The sequence below is a fragment of the Syzygium oleosum genome, unplaced genomic scaffold, assembly GCF_021117445.2.
Source record: "Syzygium oleosum isolate NSW1041296 unplaced genomic scaffold, Sole_v2.1 Sole_v2.35, whole genome shotgun sequence".
Taxonomy (NCBI): domain Eukaryota; kingdom Viridiplantae; phylum Streptophyta; class Magnoliopsida; order Myrtales; family Myrtaceae; genus Syzygium; species Syzygium oleosum.
Window position 1 is genome coordinate 1,345,051 of NW_026607519.1, and position 25,444 is coordinate 1,370,494.

The 25,444-nt window shown below is 39.3% G+C and overlaps 2 protein-coding genes and 2 pseudogenes across 2 annotated transcripts; 1 reads left to right on the forward strand and 3 right to left on the reverse strand.

Moving 5' to 3' along the window:
• Window positions 1–129: 129 nt before the first annotated feature.
• On the reverse strand, window positions 130–2,268 carry LOC115676851 (acyl-CoA--sterol O-acyltransferase 1-like). The gene is made up of 2 exons (XM_030599857.2): window positions 1,223–2,268; window positions 130–660 (listed from the first exon to the last, which is right to left on the reverse strand). The coding sequence occupies exons 1-2, from the start codon at window positions 1,900–1,902 to the stop codon at window positions 258–260; spliced, it is 1,083 nt and encodes a 360-aa protein (XP_030455717.1). The 5' UTR covers window positions 1,903–2,268; the 3' UTR covers window positions 130–257.
• Window positions 2,269–8,211: 5,943 nt separating this feature from the next.
• On the reverse strand, window positions 8,212–10,387 carry LOC115676852 (acyl-CoA--sterol O-acyltransferase 1-like). The gene is made up of 2 exons (XM_030599858.2): window positions 9,302–10,387; window positions 8,212–8,742 (listed from the first exon to the last, which is right to left on the reverse strand). The coding sequence occupies exons 1-2, from the start codon at window positions 9,979–9,981 to the stop codon at window positions 8,340–8,342; spliced, it is 1,083 nt and encodes a 360-aa protein (XP_030455718.1). The 5' UTR covers window positions 9,982–10,387; the 3' UTR covers window positions 8,212–8,339.
• Window positions 10,388–14,260: 3,873 nt separating this feature from the next.
• On the forward strand, window positions 14,261–19,994 carry LOC115676829 (disease resistance protein L6-like; annotated as a pseudogene).
• Window positions 19,995–23,730: 3,736 nt separating this feature from the next.
• LOC115676828 (uncharacterized) lies at window positions 23,731–24,631 on the reverse strand (annotated as a pseudogene).
• Between the last annotated feature and the right edge of the window lie 813 nt (window positions 24,632–25,444).

Consider the following 25,444-nt stretch of genomic DNA (forward strand, 5'->3'; position numbering starts at 1 on the left):
GATTCAGGTAGAACCAAGTTGGGCAAGTGTTGATAAGTGATTTTCGTGGTCAACGTTGAGAGCGCAATTCCTATTGGCTCAGTGAGCAAGCACTGAAAGCTTAGAGACGATAGAGAAATGAAGAAGATGAACAATAATCATAAAAAGGTTAGTTGGAAAAGCAGGTCTCGACAGTTGATTGTATACTTGAACAACGATTAGCTAGTAATTAAGATCAAATATATAGCAAGTACATGTTATGTCTACAATAAATACATTCACCTACTCACTATCATAATGAAGCTGAATCTCACAACACTCCAAGTCTCCTTCACAAAGTCAACCATCACCATGGCCTCTCTACGTGCCTTGTCCTCCGCGTCGCACCACAATAGGGCCGGTAGGAACAGCCACAACGCTGTCGCGAGGATGAAACTGACTGCCATTGGTCCTGACACCACCCTCGGCAAATGGAACTTGCCGGCAAGTGCTTTCTTGGCGGCAATCTCGACGGCCACGCCGAGGCCGTGCACGAGGAAGAAGGAGGTGACCACCCACCTCGGCTCCTTACGCCCGATGTAGTAGAAAATCAGCTCATGCATGAGCCCAGAGACTAGGAAGCATGCAAATGATGCCGGCAGCGGGGCCCATGTCCTTCCAATCACACAGCTGGAAATGGACCTGGTATAACACAAGTAAGAGAACAATGCGTCAAATAATGAATTTTGTTTTTAATTCTAAGTTTGGTACACATATAAAGTCTGGACATTCGACAAATTGCAAGTAAATGGGTCATATTCAAACATCTAATGAGAATTGATACTTTGCGAGCCATTTTTCGTATGACTTCTTAGTATTCTAGCATTTGTTTTTGGTACGAAGTATAGTCCATTAGATAGTATATAATTGTAATATATAGTTAACCGTCTATGTTTCGTGGGTAAGACTTGACTTTCATGTATATAATATACGATAGATTCATTTTATAAATAAATTAGACAAACATAAATATATTATAGTGTAGAAAACATTTGAAACTATGTGCATTTTTTCCCCGAGTTTGAGTCAAACTTATTCAAAGTCATAAACGTTTAATCCAAACCAGTCTGAGCATCAATGCATTGGATATATAATAACAGTCGAAGCTAATCGGTCTGTATAAAAATGGTCCAAAATTGAATTCAATGTAATGATAAATGAAGCATCTTAAAAGAAACTAATAAAAAGAAAGACAGTTTCTCACCTGACAGGTAAATATACGGTTGGGCGGAGTATATTTGTGACCATGAGGTTCCATCTCCGCCCCCAAAAGTCCTGTAGTGAGGTCGAGAGGTATGGCTCTTCGAATTGTGGCTCAAGCCTAACACCAATTAGTGATCGGACCATGGCTCCGACCACGGCCAGGGACACCTCCAACCCGACGTACACGTGCACACAATACATCAAGTTGATCATCACCGGATGAACTCGGTCCTTCCTTTCATAGGCGGGCAAAAAGGCAACTATCACCAAGCACTTGATGACATAATTCATCGGCGACTTGAGGCCTCTCTCGTTGATCTCCGAACATGGGTGTTCTTCATTTTTGGTGCTCTCAATTGGGTTGCGAATCTTGATGGGTAGGCAAGCGATGGGAATGAAGTATGCCAACGAGCAAGATTGGCTTGATGACAATGGGCCTTTGCCATAGGCAAGGAGGATGAGCTTGAAGTTGCAAAGCCAAGCGATGAAGAATGAAGTGAGGCCTCCAAGAGAGATGGTGGTGAGGCTTAGGGGGAGGATGAAGAAGAGGCCGATGACCGGTGAAATGGCCAAGAGCCTCTTGGTTCCACTAGGGACGGTTTGACAGATGGTGTGGCAATAGGTGAGCGATATCACCACCAAGGTCCATACCATGATGAAGTTGCTGATCTCTCCCTCCATGTTTGGTCACTAGAGGCACACACTTGCAGTAGCGAAGCTTGTGTAAATGGTTATGTTGTACAAGTGAAGTCGTGTCATATAATTGAACTCTAGCTCTCTTTGCTTAAGAGACTGGTCTTAAATTTGCATTTATAGGAAGTTGTTGGGAGGTTCGATGTGGGTCTTGTTTTGAAGAACCGGGAATTAAATTACCAAAAATAAATAAATTCATGTATATGTTGGCAGTCCAGCTATTCTATTTCTTAGTCAGTGTCGGTCATAATGGGGAAAGAAAAAGTGCGTGGTACTGCAGGATTGACCGTTTCTTATTGCTAACGTGGTGTGCGGTGAAAGGGAGACACCGATTTTGAATACTTGCCATTTTTAACTCAGTCAATCGCATAATTCCTCTGATCATAAAAAAAAAAAAATTTGCGTAATACCATACACTGATTACGCTGGAAACTAGGGGGTCTAACTTAGATTTTTGGTTGGTGGTTACACTGCTAACCTCACCAAATCAGAAGTTGTTTCCAATCAACATGGGTTGTTTGCTCCTGTCCACAAACGTGGCGGGCAGCTAGATTGCGTTTCTTATTTTAACGTGCCGATGTCCACACGCTCGACTCTCCTCGATCCCCCCTGCATCTTGTCTTCCTCAGGGAGGGAGAGGGAATACCCTCTTTATGTTTTTCATCCAAGGGATGCCGAAATCCGTATGAGATTCCGGACAAAGTAGTTTTAACTCTTGCTTAGGACGAAGTATTATTATAGTTATTTGTAAAAAATATGTTGTTTTGTTATCATATATGCGTGCAATCTAATTTAAATTGGCTAATGAAAAGTCCCATGTAGAGTATAGATATCGACCTCCTTACACCCCAAATGGCTCTATCGACTCTATGAATGATTATTTATTGTTTATTTCTTGGGGGAATGAAGTAGTCCGCAATTTGCGGGGTCTTCGGTTGTCAGCTTGCGGGGGGTTTTTCTTCAACAATGTCAAGTCGACTGTCGTCAACGGCTGACTTTTTCATATTTACGTCTTCGTAAATAACTTCTGCAGATTCAGAACTGCTAAAATCCAGTCAAATTTGGTGACAGACTTAGACCACACGCACTCACATATTTTTAAAGTCATCCTAAAAGAAAAGTCGCTGAGGCATATTCATGAGCCAACATTGGAGTAACTACCACGGATGTTCCAGAAGAATTGCTCACAATGCGTACAAGAAAGAATGCCCTTACCAGGAAAGATAGAGCAACTCCTTTTGCTGCATTTAAGGTAACTTCCCGTCGGTAGACTAGCCGTATGCCTGAAGTTTGAATACTTGGTTTGATTGCGCTCAGTGGGGACTGTACTGAAGTTTGAATGCTTGGTATATTAGTGTTACAACTGGAGTTGAATTTTCGTTGGCTGAAGAAAAGAAAACAATGAGATATCATTTTACTCCTCCTGCTCTGGCGAGTCAGGGTCATATTTTTAATCACTATTTAAGGTCGAATGTTTCCTGCCAGTAACACCTGGTGACCAGCAGGCAATTCATGGATATATCTTACCATTAGACTACATGAGGCCAAAGCTGTTAAGTTCACTAGATTTTTCGTAACAGAATGAGAAGGAATCAGAAATTCTCAAATAAGAATGGTAAGAACGATGAAAGCTTTCTGTCAGATTGCCAAACAGCCAACAACTTCCCATTAGAATATCTAGTTTTCAGTAGTAGAGCAACTCTGATGCGTGAAAGCGTGAACATGTACTGAAGATGAGGGAAGTAGAATCTAAGTTCAACCGGACACAAACGTACGCATTCACCTCAACAAACTATGGAAGACTTAGAAACTTCCCACCAACTCTCACATTACACACAACCAGCACAACGATGCAACACATGCGTAGAACAACTGACAATTGATATACCATATTTTCTTTCTTCACTCGTGTGAGCTCCTCCTTTAAACGTCTATATGTTGCCCTTTGAGCCTCGATTTCTGGTAGAAGTTAGCTCACGTCTGCCTTGTCGCGCCTCGATTGGCTTCATTCACACAATGCTTGATCCTTTCAAGTCGACTATCATGTCCCTAGCTTGATTTGGTGTCTTCTGATCAACCCACAACTTACCACAGGTCCCCAACCATGAAACCAATTCCTACAATTTTCCTTGTCTTTGCGATGAGAATTGCTGATTTAAGACCACATAGCAGTTAAGCTCTGAGTTGACCTCATTAGGAATTACACCACTTGATTTAGACGTTGGCGCCCTCAATCTTCTGGCTGCCATTCTTCGATTTGGCAATTGAATGTTCTACTAAATGCAACAGAAGCGACAGATGAATGCGACAGAAGAAACATATGTTGACTATCAAGGTTATATCATGATTCTACTAGGAGCTTCTTCTCTATAACATCAATGCAAAGCAAAAAGAAAAGCATCCGTATGAAATAAAAGTGGGCTTTGTTGTTGCGAGAAGAATAATGAATTCACAGACATTACCACGTATAGCCTGATCACAGGAGCATCGAAGGAATTGGTGACATTTAAGAGCAAAGTGTTAGCCACGTTACAACTCAAGTCATGCAAAGGTAAAGTGTAACTCCCGTTTTGGACTATAATAATGCTACGAAGAGAATGGTCGTCCCAGAACCTTCACATCTTGCAACACTTTGAAAATCGGGAAAATTGTCTAAAAAGACCTAAACCTATTGCAACACTTCAACGAGGCCTAGCGGTGACCAGCAGAGGGAAAAAGAAAAAGAAAAGAAAAAAAGGAAAGAAAAGGAAAAAAGAAAAGAAATAAAAAATGTATAAAAAATTTAAGAAATATATTAAAATATTATTAAAAATTGTTCACGTTAACGCTGGCTATGTCACGTAGAACGGCCAGCATCAATGTTAGGATTTCCCACCAAAATTAGCCGGCTGGACTCAATTGTAAATTGTCAAAAGATTTAGGACTCAATTGACAAAATTGAAAAGTTTATGACTGAATTGGCAAAAGTACGATGATTGCAATTAGAGATCATGATGCCAATGGAAGGGTACCCATTGCACAGGATGCTCACTGAGGACCGAGTCTTGCTATTCGAGACCAATGACCGAACAACAGCAGCCGCTTCCAGTAGAATGAACAAAGAAGGAAAGGAGATATAGGCAGGTCGGAAAAACGAGTTACATCTCCTCACACCAAGTCTCAAACATTGACTTCACTCCCAAACTTCAGACTATTCAATCCACAAGCGAAAACACCTCAAATGAGTTCACATACCTCCATCGGAACGAAAGCAAAATACAAAAAAGGGGATTAAGCTCGATGGAGTGGCTTATGACACCTTTTACTCTGTCGGGCTTGGTCGAAGAGGACTTGACGTCGTCAGCCTCATCAAGCTCTTGTGCGAGGACTCGACGTCGTCGTGCTCGAACGAAGAGGAAATTTGGGGATTCGACGAAGAAGAAGGACATTCGGACGAAGAACAGGAGGATCGACGAATAAGATGCGGATTCCACGAACAAGGACACTTCGGACGAAAGACAGATGAAGAAGTGAAGAAAACTCGAGAAGAAAACTCAATTGGGGCTTGGAAATTTGGGGCAAACCTTAAACAACCATGTTTTTACAAACAAACCTTTTCTTGGGATATATGCTCTAGAAGTCCTAAAACTTATTGTAAAAGTGCAATTGAATCCTAAAACTTTCAAAAAAGTACAATTAAGTTCTAAAATCTATCAAATTAGTGCAATCAAGTTCTTCTGTTAACACCATTAGTTTGGCTGATAGAAAATGCTGGAGTTGCATTTTTAAAATTATTTGCTCTCTTCTACTTGTCAAATTTATTATTATTTCTTTAAATATTATTTAAATTAGATTAAAAAACTAAAAAAGTTAAAATTTTATATGAAAAAAAATAAAACTAGAAAAAGAGAAAACCAAAGGCGGAGCCCTCTTCAGTGGGCACTGCTGGAGGGTCCAGCGGCGATCATCGACCCCAGGCGAGGGTGGCTAGCTAAGCCCAGATCTGGGTGAGCCTCACCGCCCCTCGCTTAGGGATAGCGAGTCAGCCACCCTTGCCCTGGACGACACCGGCCGTCGCCTGGGGTTGGCGACCATCGCTAGGTCGAGGCATTTTTAAAGCAACTGGTACGCTCAGATCAACGTGTAGCGCCATTGTCTTATCTCGCGCTCCAAAGGACCCTCTGAGATTGATCTTACTCAACTTACCGAGGAGACAATCGAAGGAACTACCAGCCAGAGCATCCCTTCATCACCACGAATGGAAGAAATAGGAGGATTCGCCACTGGCAGTGCCGTGCAGCCATCCACTATTGAAGGTAGAACTCCATCTACAACGACACCATAATCAAGGCTTCAACCAACGAAGCAAATATCAAGAGATAGTGCTCCATCAGGATTAACACAAAAAATTCAGGAGAATGTCAGCATTGTCAAGTCTACAACCATTGCAAGAGAACAACAAGAGAAGACTGTGCAAATGACTGCTAGACTAAAATTTGCTCAAGCAAAGGGAGCTCCACCCCAAGTGAATTGGGACAGTTTGCAAGTTCTCCTTAGCGAGCTTATTAAAGAAAGAGGGCTGTCTATTGTTGCTTTTGCTTATGTCATGCTCCTGTTACCACAATCATTGCTTCTACTAAGGACGCTCCTGCTCCTATGGCTGAACAACTGGACCAGCCTCTCCATCAAAAGGGAAGAAGAAAGTCGTAGGTGAGGAACAAAGCCAAATCCCAACAGAAATGACCGATCAAATGACTTCGCCAGTTGAACCAGAACGTATCACTACAAAACGTGAGGAAGCAACCACCGAACCAGAAGAACCACCTATTCAAACTGAAGGAATTCAAATCAAAAAAAGGAAGGATGATAATGATCGAGTATACTTCTATTTTTAACCTAGTGTCTGTTTCACTCGGGATCCCTCATTCAATTCCTCTCTCTTTTTCTCACCTAATCATGAATATGCATTTAATGCGTTACTCTCTCGTCAGCCTCTCTCTCATCGTTTTGTTGATTTCAAATATCTTGACTCCCACGGAATCTTTGTACTGAGACTCTTTGAAAAGCTTGATTAGACTTCTTTTGCACTTTGAAAGAGGAAGTTTTCCCTGATGTCGTGGCGATGTTCTATGCAAATCTCCACTTTCCTGATCACGACAGCTTCATCTTCTCCTTTGCAAAAGAAGACTTCACTGTAACTGTTGAGGAACTGACTGAAACCATCCAGGTTCCCTTTCGTAACTTCAAGAAAATTCCAGTGAGCTAAACTGATGCTTACACTTTTGTGATTGAGGATTCTAAATTGATTCGAGCATACAAAACTCATGTCCCGCTCAATATATTTCCCTTGAAAATCAATTTCATTTAGAAGATTCTGATCATATGCCTTTGCACAAATCATCATCTACAAACTACATTTCTCGTTATGAGGCACGACTCCTCTAGTCTAACTTAAATGGTGTGAGTTTTTCTCTTCCTCATATGATTTTCTTGCACATATATTATGTTGTGAAAAAGAAAGTTGGAAAGCTATCGTATACAGCCCTCATCACTTTCATCATGTGCTCGAAAGGTATCAACATAATTGATGATTTCAAGATCGAGAGAATGGTGAATCTTGAAATCTGCAAGGAGACCCTCAAGAAAATGATGCTAAGAATGACACTAAAAGGATGGGTAAACACACGAAATGAGATTGTCCTGATTAGACATGGAGATGATAGGCTTCTCGGCAAGTATTGAAGGAAAGTCTCGAGGAAGGAGCCGAGAAGGAAAAGGAAAGAAAGAAGAAGCGGAAAGCGCTTATGCCTGTCCAGAAGCAATCAACTGCTCACCCCAGGTCAAAAATGAGATTATTAGTGAAATTCAACTCGTGTTGATGTTGTTGCCTAAAGAGTGGATGTAAGTTTGGGAATAAAATCAAACCACTATAAATTGCTGTGTGCTTTATATCTTCAGTTCATTATTATCAGCATTTGCTCATTAGCACCATCTATACATAACATCTGCTAGCATCTTTCGTTTATAACTGTCATAATTTGTTTCTAGTGTTGGTGAGTTATATTCCGCAAATTTTTTTCATAATCCGCATATAACCTATTCACCTCCCATCTAAGTTGTCTCTGTTAGCCCCAACACTAGAGACCATGACACTATGGAGGAGGAACAAGTTATCACAGTGAGGGAACGATTCAGGTAGAACCAAGTCGGGTCAGGTGTTGATAAGTGATTTTCGTGGTCAGCGTCGAGAGCGCAATTCCTATTGGCTCAGTGAGCAAGCACTGAAAGCTTAGAGACGATAGAGAAATGAAGAAGATGAACAATAATAAGAAAAAGGTTAGCTGGAAAAGCACGTCTCGACAGTTGATTGTGTACTTGAACAACGATTAGCTAGTAATTAAGATCAAATATATAGCAAGTACATGTTATGTCTACAATAAATACATTCACCTACTCACTATCATAATGAAGCTGAATCTCACAACACTCCAAGTCTCCTTCACAAAGTCAACCATCGCCATGGCCTCTCTACGTGCCTTGTCCTCCGCGTCGCACCACAATAGGGCCGGTAGGAACAGCCACAATGCTGTCGCGAGGATGAAACTGACTGCCATTGGTCCGGACACCACCCTCGGCAAATGGAACTTGCCGGCAAGCGCTTTCTTAGCGGCAATCTCGATGGCCACGCCGAGGCCGTGCACGAGGAAGAAGGAGGTGACCACCCACCTCGGCTCCTTACGCCCGATGTAGTAGAAAATCAGCTCATGCATGAGCCCAGAGACTAGGAAGCATGCGAATGATGCCGGCAGCGGGGCCCATGTCCTTCCAATCACACAGCTGGAAATGGACCTGGTATAACACAAGAGAATAATGCGTCAAATAATGAATTTTGTTTTTAATTCTAAGTTTGGTACACATATAAAGTCTGGACATTTGACAAATTGCAAGTAAATGGGTCATATTCAAACATCTAATGAGAATTGCTACTTTGCGAGCCATTTTTCGTATGACTTCTTAGTATTCTAGCATTTGTTTTTGGTACGAAGTATAGTCCATTAGATAGTATATAATTGTAATATATAGTTAACCGTTTATGTTTCATGGGTAAGACCTGACTTGCATGTATATAATATACGATAGATTCATTTTATAAATAAATTAGACAGACATCAATATATTATAGTGTAGAAAACATTTGAAACTGTGTGCATTTTTTCCCCGAGTTTGAGTCGAACTTATTCAAAGTCATAAACGTTTAATCCAAACCAGTTAGAGCATCAATGCATTGGATATATAGTAACAGTCAAAGCTAATCGATCCGTATAAAAATGATCCAAAATTGAATTCAATGCAATGATAAATGAAGCATCTTAAAAGAAACTAAAAAAAAAAAAAGACAGTTTCTCACCTGGCAGGTAAATATACGGTAGGGCGGAGTATATTTGTGACCATGAGATTCCATCTCCGCCCCCAAAAGTCCTGTAGTGAGGTTGAGAGGTATGGCTCTTCGAATTGTGGCTCGAGCCTAACACCAATTAGTGCTCGGACCATGGCTCCAACCACGGCGAGGGACACCTCCAACCCGACGTACACGTGCACACAATACATCAAGTTGATCATCACCGGATGAACTCGGTCCTTCCTTTCATAGGCGGGCAAAAAGGCAACTATCACCAAGCACTTGATGACATAATTCATTGGCGACTTGAGGCCTCTCTCGTTGATCTCCGAACATGGGTGTTCTTCATTTTTGGCGCTCTCAATTGGGTTGCGAATCTTGATGGGAAGGCAAGCGATGGGAATGAAGTATGCCAACGAGCAAGATTGGCTTGATGACAATGGGCCTTTGCCATAGGCAAGGAGGATGAGCTTGAAGTTGCAAAGCCAAGCGATGAAGAATGAAGTGAGGCCTCCAAGAGAGATGGTGGTGAGGCTTAGGGGGAGGATGAAGAAGAGGCCAATGACCGGTGAAATGGCCAAGAGCCTCTTGGTTCCACTAGGGACGGTTTGACAGATGGTGTGGCAATAGGTGAGCGATATCACCGCCAAGGTCCATACCATGACGAAGTTGCTGATCTCTCCCTCCATGTTTGGTCACTAGAGGCACACACTTGCAGTAGCGAAGCTTGTTTAAATGGTTATGTTGTACAAGTGAAGTCGGGTCATATAATTGAACTCTAGCTCTCTCTGTGTTTGACAGACTAGTCTTAAATTTGCATTTATAGGAAGTTCTTCGGAGGGTCGATGTGGGTCATGTTTTGAAGAACCGGGAATTAAATTACCAAAAATAAATAAATTCATGTATATGTTGGCAGTCCAGCTATTCTATTTCTTAGTCAGTGTCGGTCATAATGGGAAAGAAATAGTGCGCGGTACTGCAGGATCGACCTTTTCTTCTTGCTAACGCGGTGTGCGGTGACAGGGAGTCATTGATTTTGAATAGTTGCCGATTTTGACTCAGTTAATCGCATAATACCTCTGATAAAAAAAATAATTGCGTAATACCATACTGATAACCTCCAGCATAACCAGTGTAACTAGGGACGTGGATCTTTGGTTGGTCGTTACATTAGTAACCTCACCAAATTAGGGATTGTTTCCATTTAACATGGATTGTCTGTGCCTGTTTATTATTTTAACGTGCGGATGTCGATACACTCTACTTCCCCAAACCCCCTATATGCCTGTCTTCCCCAAGAGGAGAGAATACTCTCTGTATGTTTTATGTGCAAGGGAAACCGAGATTAGCATGAGGTTCCGGACGAAATAGTTTTACCTCTTGCTTAGGATAGCATGAGGTTCCGGACGAAATAGTTTTATCTCTTGCTTAGGAGGAAGTATTATTATAATTATTAGTACAAAATCTGTTGTTTTGTTATCATATATGCATGCAATCGAATTTAATTGGCTCATGAAAAGTCCCATGTAGAGTATAGATATCGACCTCCTCACACCCCAAATGGGTCTATCGACTCTATAAATGATTATTTATTGTTTATTTCTTGGGGGAATGAAGTCGTCCCCAATTTGCGGGGTCTTCGGTTGTCAGCTTGCGGGAGGTTTTTTCTTCAACAATGTCAAGTCGACTGTCGTCAACAGCTGACTTTTCTATGTTTACGTCTTCGTAAATAACTTCAGCAGATTCAGAACTGCCAAAATCCAAGGGCAAAGATCAAGAGACTCCAGTCAAATTTGGTGACAGACCTAGACCACACACACGTATTTTTAAAGTCATCCTAAGAGAAAAGTCGTTGAGGCATATTCATGAGCCAACAACATTGGAATAACTACTACCACGGATGTTCCAGAAGAATTGCTCCCAATGCGTTTTAAACATGACTTCTTAGGGGAAAATAAGCATGAACAGTTTTATACATTCCATATAATTGCCTTTTTATACATGTCAACCATTTACTGAATATGAAAAAGATGAGATGTAGTCACAAGAATAAAAAATTTAGTGAACTCATACTTATTTCCTCATACTTACTTCACAGTTTCAAGGCATTGAAACCTGCATAGCTTACCATTACTTTTACACTGTCAAAATACACCTTGTGTAATAATAATGCCCAGCCGCCTTGGTCTTTCTCAAGCAATTTGCTAGTTCTCCAGCAATGTGACCCTGACATCCTGGAACAGTGTTATGAATTCACACATTGTGCTTTATGGGTGCACATCATTGGTCTTCCGCTAGGGAGAGTCTCAGAGGAAGTGGTTAGACATATTGCGGAGAAAATAGGCCAGGTGCAACAGGTTAAGTTAGATTCCAAAGGCAACAGCCCCTACAAGACTGGCAAAGCAAGAGTTCATCTAGACTTATCTAACTCTTTGAAGTCTGGTACCATTGCTAACCAGGCCTACAAAAAACTTTGGGTTGGTTTCCGATACGAAAGGCTTCCACACATTAGCTATTCTTGTGGGCGAATTGGACACTATGCTACTTATTGTAAGGAGGTGCCTTATGAAGAGTCAGGAATTGAAGAGAACATAGTTGGCAAGTTTGGCCAATGGCTTAGAGCTTACGTGCGTGAATTCATCCAATTTTGGAAAATTTTCTACAATAAGCAAATACCTACCCCCAAAGATGAAGAAATGGTTCCTGAAACACCAATCCATCAACCTCAAATGATCCATTAGGTAGTCGAGAGGCAAGGGAAAAGAAATTACTCTGCTGTTATCAGAGTACCAACCTGAAGGTGCTTGGCTTTCTGGTGAGGGGTCACTCGATCACAAGGAGGCTCAAGATACTTGGCTCATGTTGGTTGATTCTCCCAATGTTTCTGACTCAAATGAGCAAACTAAAAAAGGCAAGTCGAAATACAAAGTACCAGCGACAAAGAAGCTGAACAGACACAACCCGTATGAGCTCCAGGGCACTCTTGATGAGAAGCAGTTATTAGAGACCCCGATTCAGCTGGTGAAGGATGTAAATGCGTGAATTCATAACCTAAGTTTCTGAGGACCAATGCTCGTTGTGAATTCACCAATTTCCTCTACTATAGCTTACTAATGCTAGCATCCGTGTCTTTCGAGAAGATGAAGAGTTCAGTATTGATTAAAGAGTCGATGCAGTGGTCAAGAGAGCGATCGAAAATTCTATGATGTGTTTTGGAGACTTTTGTGGATAAGATTTTTTAAAGTCCAGAGTGATTATTATAATTCATTAGTAATTTGTTTAATGCTGTTCAATTTGAGGTCAATAATGTGCCTTGGTTTGTGTTGTGAAAGTTGTGTAAAGAGGCTATTCACCTTCAGGGCCAACGGAGTGAAACTATCCTACAAGTTTAGTAGGTTTTTTTGCGGTTGAAAAGCATATATTAATTTTTTTACTTACAGGTTAATGGATTTTTTTAGCGGATATGTTAAATAAACACGAGCAAATTTTCATAGGTTCTTTTTCTATATGAGTTTATGTATGTTTATTGGGGTCTTTTCTTGGGGTCTCTTGTAGAGTTTCCTAGAATTGGAGCGTTACAAATGGTTTCACCCTTTACCTCTTTTATTAGATGACACTTAGAATTTTGTTTGGCTGGCGAAATAGGGTAGGAAATGGAATCACAATGCTTGTACTACTTGTAAAGTTTTGCGGGCTAATCTTTTTTTTGGTCGAAATTGAAGTTCATTCGTTCAACGTCACAGTACCAAGGAACAAGAAGAACACGATTCAAATCATAACAATTCCACAAGGGTTTGGGGGGCTTAGACAGCCAATTAGGGGATAAGGACCCTCTCCGATGGGCTTTCGCAATTCAATCTGTTACTGGGTTGGCTTCGCGGGAGCAGCGGGCGATTGAAACTCCTTATAATTGGGCCAACATTGCCATTGCATTCCTTAAATAAACACCGGGGGGTCCATGGGCTTAGAGACAAGTCTGATATGCACTGTACATATCAGCTTGAAGCCACGCTCAGATCACTTGGAAGACTTCAAAGTCTTCAAGCTTCGTTCCCTCACACAACCGCGACACCACTTCTTTGAGGGCTAGGGTGTTTCCGTGTGCAGAGCAGAGGAGGACACGACCTTCTTCGCGAACCCAGTGATCAACATCCCCCCGGTCGTCCCGAGCGACTCCGGCAACCGACCCCTCGGACGAAGAAAGCCCTTTCCTAGCAGCTACCATGGACAGGGTACGATTCTTTTCGACTTATTCTGAATTTTGCCCTGAAGAGTTCGGTTTGATGGAAATTCTTGCTCAAAATGAAAAGACTGCAGACTAATCTCAACCGTTCTAGAAATTTTAGTTTTTGGAAGAATCTGTGATTTAGTATTTGATTTCATAATACTAATTATAGTACTTGTTTGTATGTGATTTTTTTTTCGACCAAAAAAAAGAATTGACTTTATTCTTTACTTTTTGAATTTTTGGTTTTCTTAAATCTTGCGGATCAAGTTTGTTGATTGTTGATCTTTTCCAGTTTCCTAGATTCACATATAATGTCACGCAATCTTTTAAAAAAATTGAATAGTGTCTTTAATATTGGCAAAATTGAAAAAGGTATATTCTTTGCTTAGAAAATGCATAAAAAAAACGGTTATTGCATAATTGGGACGGTAGCAGATGGCTCATTGGTTTAAATTGAGTTCAATGTGAGGGCAATATTGGAAATGTGCAGTTTCTTTCCAAATTCCTTTAATTAACTAAGCAACAATTAACGAAAGAATAAAATTTCATTTGTTCCGTGGAAAATGAATGATTTGAAAAATATTTTCCTAAAAATGATTGCTTGTATCAATTACAAAAAAAAAATGAAGAGAAAAGATTTTCATCAATATTTAGATATAAATTGTTATCGATAATAAAAACATTTTTATTGACTAATTATTTTGAGCTATAAGTGATCATTTTTAAGAAAATATTTTTTAAATTATTTATTTTCCGTGAAAAAAAACAGATCCTAAATTCATGTCTTTCGAATGTGATAAACAAACAGAAGAAAGTATCCACCCATTTTTCATTTCCTTTGTGCGAAACTTAGCCTTAGAGCGATCCTTGGACTGATATCTGAAGCTTTGAGGGAGTGTGTCTAATAAGTAATAAGATCAGCGGTCTCTTATCATGATGTCCCTTCCACGCAAAGCTAGGCATCGAGTGAGTAAAGAAGGACATCAAGGCTAGAGGGAATCTCGACCAACTTTTCTTCGTCGCCTTACTTTTGTCGGCCATTTAGCCAGAGATTTCTCATAGCTTTCTTATCTCAAAGCTAGAGGGAATCTTGACCAACTTTTCTTTGTTGCCTTACTTTTGTCGGCTATTTAGCCTGAGATTTCTCGTTGCTTTCTGATCTAGGAGGAGCAAGTATTGGGTGAGTGTTACACATACCAAACTGCCTCGGGACGCAAGATTTGGTACGTACAATCTCAAAAAGTCTTCCTAGAATTTTGTAAGTGGAGAAGTATTTCGCAAAAGTAATGTTATATAGTGTTTCATAGCACTGACTTACAAATGAAATGGATCATTGTGTGTTTGAATATAATACGGTCATCTAAATACTTGCTTCTTTTATAGTTATTCTGTGACTGAATTTATATATTAGTCTGCAATAGTATTTCTGATGCTTTTCTCTAATCATTGGTAATCTCACTCATGACATATTCACGCCATATTTTCGCGGTTGAAACCTTCAGTCAGCCAAGGGCAAAGGCCTATCTTGTTCACCCGCGAGGGAGAGAGGGAGAGAGCTGCTAAAGCTAAAGTTCAAATGGAGAGCTAAGAGGCAGGAACATCATCAGGAAGCAAATATCAAGTGTTCCTGAGTTTCAGAGGACCCAACACTCGTAGTGGATTTACCGACTTCCTCTACCATAGCTTGACCGATGCTGGCATCTGTGTCTTCCGAGACGATGAAGAACTCCATGTTGGTGAAAGAATCAATGGAGCGCTCCAAAGAGCAATCAACAACTCTAGGATCTACATCCCCAACTACTCTCGAACCTTTGGTTCGAGCCAATGTTGTCTCTGCAAGCTCGCGCAGATTGTGGAGAACACCTCCAAGTCGAACAGGAATAAGGATATCCTACCTATTTTCTTCGGCGTGGAACCTGACGATGTCAAGATGAAACCCTATTGTATCATGATGCCATTCTCAATTTGGAGCGCGAGAAGAAGTTGAGCACTGAATAAGTAGATTCCTGGAGAGAGGCTTTGAAGGAGGTTGATGCAATAAAGGGGTGGGAAGCCAAGATATACAAAGGGTGAGCTACCTGCATTCTAAGATCCTTATTTTTCCTTAATATTTTTTACTATTTGCAGAAACTAAGTAAATAATTCATTGAAAGAAGGAAGACATTAAATGCGGATAGGAGGAGAGAATCCAAAAACATAATAATCATGCTAGAGCTAATAAAATTGTTAGTGTTCTTGATCTCACTAGAAGCGCTATTATATGTCTATATTTAATGAAGAAATAAAAATAGAAATAAAAGCTCATTTTTTCCTTTCTTTGATGGTTTATATAAATTTTGTTTCCTTTTTCACCAATCCTCTCATCTTGATTATTAAATGGTGTGTGTATAAAAAATGTGAAACTGCTGGAAAAATGGAATTGTTTATAATGGGTAACATAGTGGAATGATTTGATCTTCAACATATACATCCGACATTTCTCCTCCACAACATACAAAGTCCAACTTCTATTAGTCGTCGCTTGAAAATAACTAATAAAATGTAAATTCGCAATGCATAAATAATTGTATATTTATCTTGCAAAAATAAGATGAACATAATTCGAAGATTGCTAATCACATGTTGGGATCAAGTCAATTTTTTGGGTGTCATGACACAATGCGACATGTGGCACCTGGCAATGTGCATGAAAAGCACGTTGGAGAGTGATGTAGATTCTCATATCTTTGATGGTTACATAGATTTAGCTAGAAAAATCAAATCCGATATTCTTCGACGTCGGTTCCATCATTCTAGTCAAAATGTTTATTTTGTGCATGCTTGGTGTTATTTTGGAACTTTACAAGATCTAGAACGTAAGGTTTGCACAACAAATCAAATGACAAATGTTAATTTATCAGAAGAGATAACTAAGAAAACCTTAAATTCAATACAAACTTTGAACTTTGAACTTTGACAAATTTCGTGTTTTTTTGTAGTGTTGATTGTTGATGTCCCATTGGTTATCCATTATTGCATAGTTAAGCAAGTGCAATTCAATAACATCACTCCTAGGAAACGAACAAAAGTAAATGATATTCGGTCGTATTATGATGGAATTGTATCGCGAATGAAATTTAATTACTAGATTGTTTTTTCTTTTCAATTTTCCCCCATTGAAATGGTTTTCCTTCATGACAGCCAGGGCGCACTAATCAAGTCGGTTGTTGAGGTGGTTGTGGATAAGTTGAAGATAAAGCAAAAGTTCGTGACTCAACATTTAATTGGAATCGATGATCGAGTGGTAGCAGTAAGCAATTTGTTAGACATTGACTCTGGCGGTGTGCGGCTCGTTAAATTAATGGCATGGGGGTATTGGTAAAACGACTCTCGCCAAGGTTGTGTTCAATCAACTTTCTACCCACTTTGGAAAGTGTTGTTGCTTCCTTGAAAATGTTCAAGAAAAGTCGTCAAGAACTGATGGCTTAGTTGAATTGCAAAAGAAATTATTATCAGAAATAAGAAATGCTGCATGAACAAGGAGCATCGATGAAATTGAATATGGAATGAAGAGGACCGTGGAAACACTTTGCAATAAGAAGGTCCTCATTGTACTGGAAGATGTTGATGAAAGTGAACAAGTGGAGAAATTAGTTGGAAAAGGTGCTTTGTGTTCAGGGTCTAGAGTGCTCATTACTACTAGAAACAAAGATGTTTTGCGAATCACTGGACCAAAGTACAAAATGTTATATTATGAAATGGAGGTGATGAGTAGTGAACATGCTCTTAAGCTCTTCAGTAGACATGCATTTAACAAGGACTCTCCTTCATATGATCACTATGATATTTCAAAGAAAGTTGTATCTGCTACCGGAAGACTTCCTTTGGCTATTGAAGTAATTGGTTCATTGTTGTATGATAAAACACAAGAATTATGGAAAGAAACATAGGACAAGTTGAGCAAAGCACCTCCAGAGGGTGTTTTCGAGAAGTTGAGGATTAGCTAATATGCATTGAATTTTGAGCGACAGCAAATTTTTCTCGATATTGCATGTTTTCGAAAAAACAAACGCAATGGATCAAGAACGCACCTCCTGAGGGTGTTTTCGTAAAAACAAACACAATTTATTTGTGGAGAGATTGTGACCTTTTCCCAGTTAGTGGAATTGCAGTCCTCAATGGCATGTCCTTGATGAAGATTGTAAAGAACAATAAGTTTTGGATGCACGATCAACTCAGAGATCTCGGAAGGGAAATTGTTCGTCAAGAAAATCCAATGAATCCTGAAGAGCATAGTAGGTTATGGATTGAGGGGAAAGTCCTCGATGCAATAAGGACAAAGAAGTGGAACACTTCATGAGAGAACCGATCAATTCTCTTTTTTATTCTTTCTTTTAATAATTTTCCTTGATAAAATAGAATGCTGAATACTATGCGTTTCTTGCTCTCATTTGCAGACAAGAACGTTCGAGCAATGGATCTCCATCTAAGTACAGGTCATGCTAATGTCCCTATTAAAAGTGAGGAGATTGGAAGGTTTGAACAGCTAAGGTTCCTTAGATTAGATGGAGTAACCTTTGTTGGCAACCTAATGGATTGTTTTCCCAAATTAAGATGGATTTATTGGAGGGCTAATCTTTTAAAGTGTGAGCCGACCAATATGTGCTTCAATAATGGAGTCATTATTGAATTTTCATTCAATGACAATATAGACCATTTGCAATTATGGAGCTTAATAAAGGTGCGTTATATTGCTTATTTCTGTTATGCTGTTCTTATAAGCAACATTTGAACTGTTCCTCCATTGGATAATGCATTCACTTTGTACAGGAAGCAAGAAAATTGAAAGTTCTTATTCTTTATCAGTGTAATCGCATAATTAGTACACCAGACTTCTCACAATGCTCAACTTTAGAGAGGCTGGCTTTTACGAGTTGCCACTATTTAAGGATAATTGACGACTCTATTGGGAAGTTGAAGTGTCTGATAGACTTAGAGTTTTATGATTGCCCTTAGCTTGAAGGTTTGCCGGAAGAATTCGGGGACCTACAGAATCTGGAGCGCTTCTCTTTAAGAATGTGTGATAAACTGAAGAAACTCCCACATTCCATATTTAAGTGCAAATCATTACGGGAGTTGCATTTTGTAATTGAAGGTCCAGTGGAGTTTTTGGGTGCTATCGGAAAGCTTGAGAATCTAGAAGTGCTTTGGGTTGGAGACAATTTGAAAGGTCAACTTCCTTCTGAAATTGGCTTGCTTCCGCGACTACAAAAACTAGTGTTAAGAGGGTGTAACGAAATTCGAGAGTTGCCATCACTCCCAACTAGTTTAACTTATCTAGCAGTGTCATCTAGGTCATTGCAAGTTGTCCTGAACCTCTCAAACTTGACAAATTTGGTTGAGTTGGACCTAAATGATGGCTCTGAAATTGGCGGATGAGGTGGAATTCATACCAGTGACTTAAGGTGGATCGGGAGGTTATTGAAGCTAGAAAAGTCGAGGTTGTGCCTTCTCCATGTCCCTACTCCCATTGAGTTGGCTTCCCTTCCTCGGCTAAACCAACTCCATTTGTCTGGATTGAACCTGCAGACCTTCACGCGAGTTACCTCTTCTCTATTATATCTAACCCTTTATAATTTCATTTCAATCGGGTCACTCTCCTCCAACTTAAAGAATTTGTCAGTTTTAAAGCTCAATGGCTCTCAAATGCAAGAGATTCAACTCTATGGACTTCAGCTTCCAAATTTAACGGCGTTTTCACTTTATGATCGTGGACCCCTCGAGAGATTAATGCTATCCAGCATGAGGAAGCTAAAAGAGGTCAGCATGGATCGTTGCCCAAAATTAGATGAGATCCACATCGCTGGGGTGTTGGAATCGTTGGAGGAATTGAAGATCGTGTGGTGCATGTCCTTCAGAAGGTTAGTGTATGTCGACATACATTGGGAATCTTACAATGAATTATCACTAATCCTTGCATCAGGAGTCTTAAATGAGTTGCAGAGGCTCCATCTATTCAATTACCCTAAGATACTCGAAATTCAAGTTGTTGGTACTTCGGAAACATGGGAACACTTAGAAGTTTATTATTGTCGTCATTTGCAAACTCTTGATGGTTTGTCAAACTTAAAGAACCTCATGTTCTTGAGCATCTCTTGGGGCCACGAGCTACAGATTATCGAAGGCCTCGATGAGTTGGAGTTTTTGAACGACTTAATGCTTTGGAGCTGCGAATCGTTGGAAAGTTGGATTGATGTATCAACCACCAAATTGCCAGATGATTGCTACTTATGCATCTCTGGTTGCAAGAAATTACGTGGGGTTAAGAAAGGATTCGATGGCTCGGTCCAGTCTTTCAAGGATTATAAGGGGAGTCTGAACCATCCACAAACATGAACTTAACTTTAGGCAGATTTCTAATAATTGTGGGAAATCGAAAAACAATAAAAAAATCACGAACTAAATTTGGTCTCACTTATTTTAAAACCCACTCGACACTGGTCATGTTTTCTTATTTTCTATTTTTTTTCTTTTCCGTTTTTCTTTCCTTTTTCTGTATAAGAGAAAGTTCCATAGTTGCGGTGAGCCTACGGGAGAAGTTCAGTTTTTATCACAAATGTTTGGAAAAACTTCACCGTGTAGCTTAGAGCCTCTCATTAAAATGTTTTCTCGTTTTATATGAAACGAATTGTTTAATGTAGCGTATTTTTTTTACCTGATATACTCTGCTTTTCTATCCATTTCTTACTTAATAACAATCATTATGACGATGAATTTGGTGATTTTTGATATCTACAGCGAAGATAGAATATTAAAAGAATCAAATACTCGTTACACTGCTCAAAAAAATATTGCTAGGGGAGGTGTTTCATGAACACAACTTACATGGTCCACCTATCCACTAATCAAGTGACTTATGTCTTAATGAAATTGACTGTTACTTGAATTTGCATGTGTCTGGGGTCGGCTGGGCAGGATCTACGCTCCAGACGCACCTAAAATACTTCTTTAGTTAGCGGATGATGTAATTTTGCATCCTCCCCTATCTTTTACAGTTTGATTAAAAGCCACTTCAAATAAGAACTAAAGCAGTCGATCTTTGAGGCATTCATTCTTTTAGTCGTGAAGATTTCATTTCAGGTTGAGTGTAGAGTCTATTTCTGCTACTCATTTAACTTTTGATGCGTAGGGTGAGTCTTGGTTTTAACTTCTACTATAATTTAGTCGATCGTGTAAATGAAAAATTCTTAATTTAGCTGGATTGGGAACAAAACCAATTTTTATCAAAGTCGTGATAAACCTAACAACACAAAATGTGTTTATGCGTACGCAAATTGACATTGATGAAATTTTATTAACCTACTTCCATTACTGTGCTAGATAGAAAGGGGGAAAAGGAGGAGGGGAGGCTGGTCATTTTCTGGTAATAAGATATGGTTTCTCTTTCCAAGAAACTTATCTTGGGCAAATAAGGCGTCAAGCCCATATCTTATCTTACTAATCTCATGGATCAAGTTGGCTATGAGTCAACGGCTGGGTGAATGGCTTAGTATAAATTTGTTTGCATTTGGTGGTGCGAGAAATCGAACTCATGTGACATACCGAACCCGCACACACAATCCCGTTCCTTAATCACTATGCGAACCCACCAGATTTATGTATCGTTTCACATGATATTGTTTTCTATTATATATAGATCATTTCTCTTATTTCAATCTCAATGAATGCAGTTAACCTATATAATTTGATTATGTTATTCTTATTCTGAAACTTTCTCGAAAGATTGATCGTGATTTTATTTTTCAGGAACCAAGCACTCGCGGGACTTGTACATGTTTTTGAGGCTTGTTTAATTTTAAAGTCCACTAGCGTCATCCTAGTTGGCATGCAGGGAAGGAAGTGGCATACTATTTAGTGGGCCAATGCACCAAAGAGTCTAAGATAAGGTATTTCATTTTTTTTTTAAAGGCATAAAGGCGCAATCGAGCTATAAATTGATTTAGTGTTGTTTGTTGATGCATAGTTTAACTTGAAATTGATGATTTGATATTGAACTGTTGAGTATGACAAAATTCGGTTTCTCAACCCCATGCCCGAGTTCAACTCTATATAGTCTACATGTTAAACTCAATTTTTTTCAATAACTATAAACTTAAAAACTAAATCACAAAGTGAAGCTTGAACACCATCTCATGTTCTCATTAAAATAAAAATAAAAATAAAAATAAAAAAGTAATATTTTTCTTTCATTTTCCTAACATCCTTTAAATTATTAACACGGTTTGCAAGCCGCATGAATATTACAAAATGTGACATTGGCAATCAATATATATATACACATCTGTCTATCGATGTTAGTTTGATCCTCTCCCTTCCATTGCAAGATTTCCCTCCATTCTTTCAAAGGATTTGACACTTTGTATAATCTTCAATGATTTAGCGATAGAGAGTTCTATTGTAAGTTAAATTCATCATTATAATAGACTACGTCATCTTTAGATCGCTAAATAGTAACACTCACGTTGGCGATCATATTATAACCCGTATCTATTATCTAGCGATAGAGATTTAACGAATACTTCCTATTTATACACTAAAGCTGGAGATTCTAAGAGTGGCATTTCAAGTCAATTTGAAATGGAATGTAAAGATGCTAGCTAGCTAGATTTTACAGATTTTATTATAAGAGTAACATTTGCAATATAACCTGTATAATTTCTTTTTCCTAGATGTTGCCCTTCCATCACCGTTCATTTGAGTAGTTGTTACAATATAAGAAGATGTTTACAAGAGAAGTAAACCTAAAACATGATTTGGTCACAACATTATAGTATATTCATTATAGTACACATGTTTTTCAGTTGAGTCCGTAACTCTTCTCCATCTCCGTTTGTCTTTTGTAATTGTTCTTTTGCTGCTTTCAGTTCTTCCTTCGACTTGTGAATCTCTTCATCCTTCTCGTTCGCTAACCTTAAGTTCTCGATTGGAAGACAACTAGAGTTGGAGGCCCCAAAATGTTTCGGGCATGGCCCTATGCCGTAGCATCGGTCGCATCCAGGTTTCTCTTTTCCCAAGACTAGAGAAACAACATCTTCTTTCAAGAAGTATCGTTCATCCCAAGTTCCGGATATACCTCCATGAAGTCATTCATACTTCACTCCAGGTAGTAACATCAAAAACTTCTTAAACTAACCATCTTACTATCTACTGATGAGCAATTTTAAGTTGAATTCATAGATATGTACGGTTGCCTCTGATTCCTGACTCTACTTCCTATTAACAGAGGCAATTAAATGCAAAATGTGCCAGAACTTGGTTAATCAGCATAATTGAATGAACCGTATCAAAAAGACATTCAATATTTCACAATTTCCTGTGAAACAGGAAAAGATGTCCAGAGATATAAAATTGAAACATAGTCATGGTCTTCCTTTCTATGATTGTTCCTTGCTGATTGTTCTATGACTAGTCATCCACCCAAACCATATGAAAACACACACTAGGAAGTTAGCCTTCTGGTTTTAATTTTAGACTATTTATTCCAGTTTGCCCTTCTGTTTGTCTTCGCTCGGATAACTGTATAAATTACTGTACATTATAGCAGCAATATTGTCATTGCCAGGACAGCATAACATTTGGTTGACATTAAAAGGACTATATTGAACGGCTTTTCAACAATTGTGGCATGCATGTGAAATGGCACAACTAGTACTTGGGTAGACTTGGGTTGCAATAATTTTCTGTATTTCGATCTCTGTCATTAACCCAAACTGCATTCACATTTGCAAATTAATAGAAAATTGTACAGGTTTCATCATCTCAAGATTACTTTACAGCTCTAGCTGCTGCATAGCTCAGTCATTAATGATGGCAGACTAATGTATGCTAGATAAACCAGAACCAAGTTATGGATTATTGTGCTGGCACTAGCAAATCCAAATCACAGAGCTAAGGGAAGAACAAGATATCGAGGCAGGTGCCAATGACAGAGACAACCTTACAGAGGCAATTCTAGAACACATCCTATGTTTTCTTCCTATGACAACTGCTGTTGAAACAAGTGTATTCTCCATAAAGTGGCAAATATCTCTGGACATCTTTACCTGAGGTCGAAAGATATATCACTCAGCAGAATCTTTTCTATAGCGAGATTACTGATTACTCAATCGAAACGTCATTTACAGGGAAACACGTAAATTTAAGGGGAAACACAAAAGTACCTTTTCTGCTATTACCCTAAAAAAAATTTCCGAAAGGTGTGTCGTATCTTTTGTTCTGCTCTAGTAGCCTTATTTACATCACTCCACTTCTGCAACAAAAAACTAATCACAAAATAGTCATTGACTAATAAGGCGACGAAAGTCTATTTAATGTCGACAGGTAATATCAAAGCAATGCTAGAACAAGATTTGTACCTTCCCTTCCTTTGAACTCCAGAAGGTGACAAGATTTTTCCATTGGCACTCTTTCTGGCTTCTTCAAATGATATGATAATGGTTGAGAGCCATCATAGAGAGCAGCTTTTAGAGCACTTTTCCAAATTCTCCATTAGAGTTTAAGGAATGTAGGATTTATTTTTCCACAGCTGGTACACGAGGATAATCAAACTTGGACTACAGCAAGGAAAATTATAATGATGTTAAATTAATTTATAACGTGTATGGAATTCCATATGAATACTAGCTTACTACCTCCACAATCCGATTCATAGCGTTTCTCATATCCTTGGTAATTTGCTTCCAAGTTGTGAACAATGGTGCCAACTCACCATTTCTAGCAATGGTCCCAAGAAACTCCCCAAGCAAACATCCTTCAACTATAATAGGCTGCATTTTCTTCCCTAGCGTGGCAATGATGCGTTTCCCCGGAGGAAGATTCCATACGCCTGGTAGACACGTAGAGTCACCCTTCCTTTTCCTAGTAGTAGCTACTAGACAAGAAATTCTAAATATCAAAAGAAGAATCAAATATTGTTAAACCAGATCAATGCTTAGACCATTTTAGTATAGAGTATGATGCAAAATTGCAGACTAATCTATGTAGGTAGGCATTACCTGATGCATTCACATTTGTAGTCTCTTCTTGAGGCTGCTCAGTTTCCGTCTCTGCATTAGAACGTAGCTCGTCACCATTGCGTTGTTTTTCAACCTTCTATTCTAACCTACAGCTTACTGCACCGTGCATGAACCCGCACAGTTGATCATGTTTCCCATGGATACAACTCATTTAACAGAAAGTATTAACAATTCAAGCAAGAGATCAGCAACTCAATTCGATAGTTTATCAAATCATACATATTACCTTCAAGCGCTGCAGGGGAATGGTTACAAGAATTATCTGATAAGATCGTAAATATAACAGAAAATGGCCACAATAAGAAAGGCAAAGCCATGAATAAACAGACCCAAACCCCTCCAAGCAAAACCCACCACGGAATCCCAAAGGCAAAGCTCTTAAAAGATTAAACCCAAACTCAGAACGAATTCGTAGAACATTAAAAACGTAACTGAGGCATACTATGAACGATAATTGGAACTCATATCGCGTAAACTGCACGAATTGGAAAGAAGAAAAGGCAGGGTAAAACCCAAAATTCAAGTAGGGAACTGGACTTTAACAGGAAACTAACGAAGAGCTTAAAACTAGGAAACCAAGAAAAAAAAGAAGAAGAGAAAGCAAGGCAGAACAAATGGGTTCACATCACAATCGACAATCAGCAAATACATTTTAAGGAAAAAAAAGAACATAGAAAAACCACAGTAGATGACCCCAGGGATGAACAGAGACGAAGCAGAGTCAGCGAGTCACTCACTAGGCACAGGCACTGGTGAAAGGGAGACGAACGCAGAGAGAGAGAGAGAGAGAGAGAGAGAGAGAGAGCTTGAGCTTGAGCTTACAGTGAAAGATGTCAGTGACGAAGAGAGAAAAAGTTCAGAGAGAGAAGC

What these genes read in the sequence shown, in the direction of transcription:
- LOC115676851 (XM_030599857.2), bottom strand. Translation starts at nt 1,902, where the DNA reads ATGGAGGGAGAGATCAGCAACTTCATCATGGTATGGACCTTGGTGGTG. An exon ending in ACCGTATATTTACCTGTCAG is followed by an intron (nt 661 to 1,222) that starts GTGAGAAACTGT and finishes GTGTTATACCAG; the next exon opens with GTCCATTTCCAGCTGTGTGA.
- LOC115676852 (XM_030599858.2), bottom strand. Translation starts at nt 9,981, where the DNA reads ATGGAGGGAGAGATCAGCAACTTCGTCATGGTATGGACCTTGGCGGTG. An exon ending in ACCGTATATTTACCTGCCAG is followed by an intron (nt 8,743 to 9,301) that starts GTGAGAAACTGT and finishes GTGTTATACCAG; the next exon opens with GTCCATTTCCAGCTGTGTGA.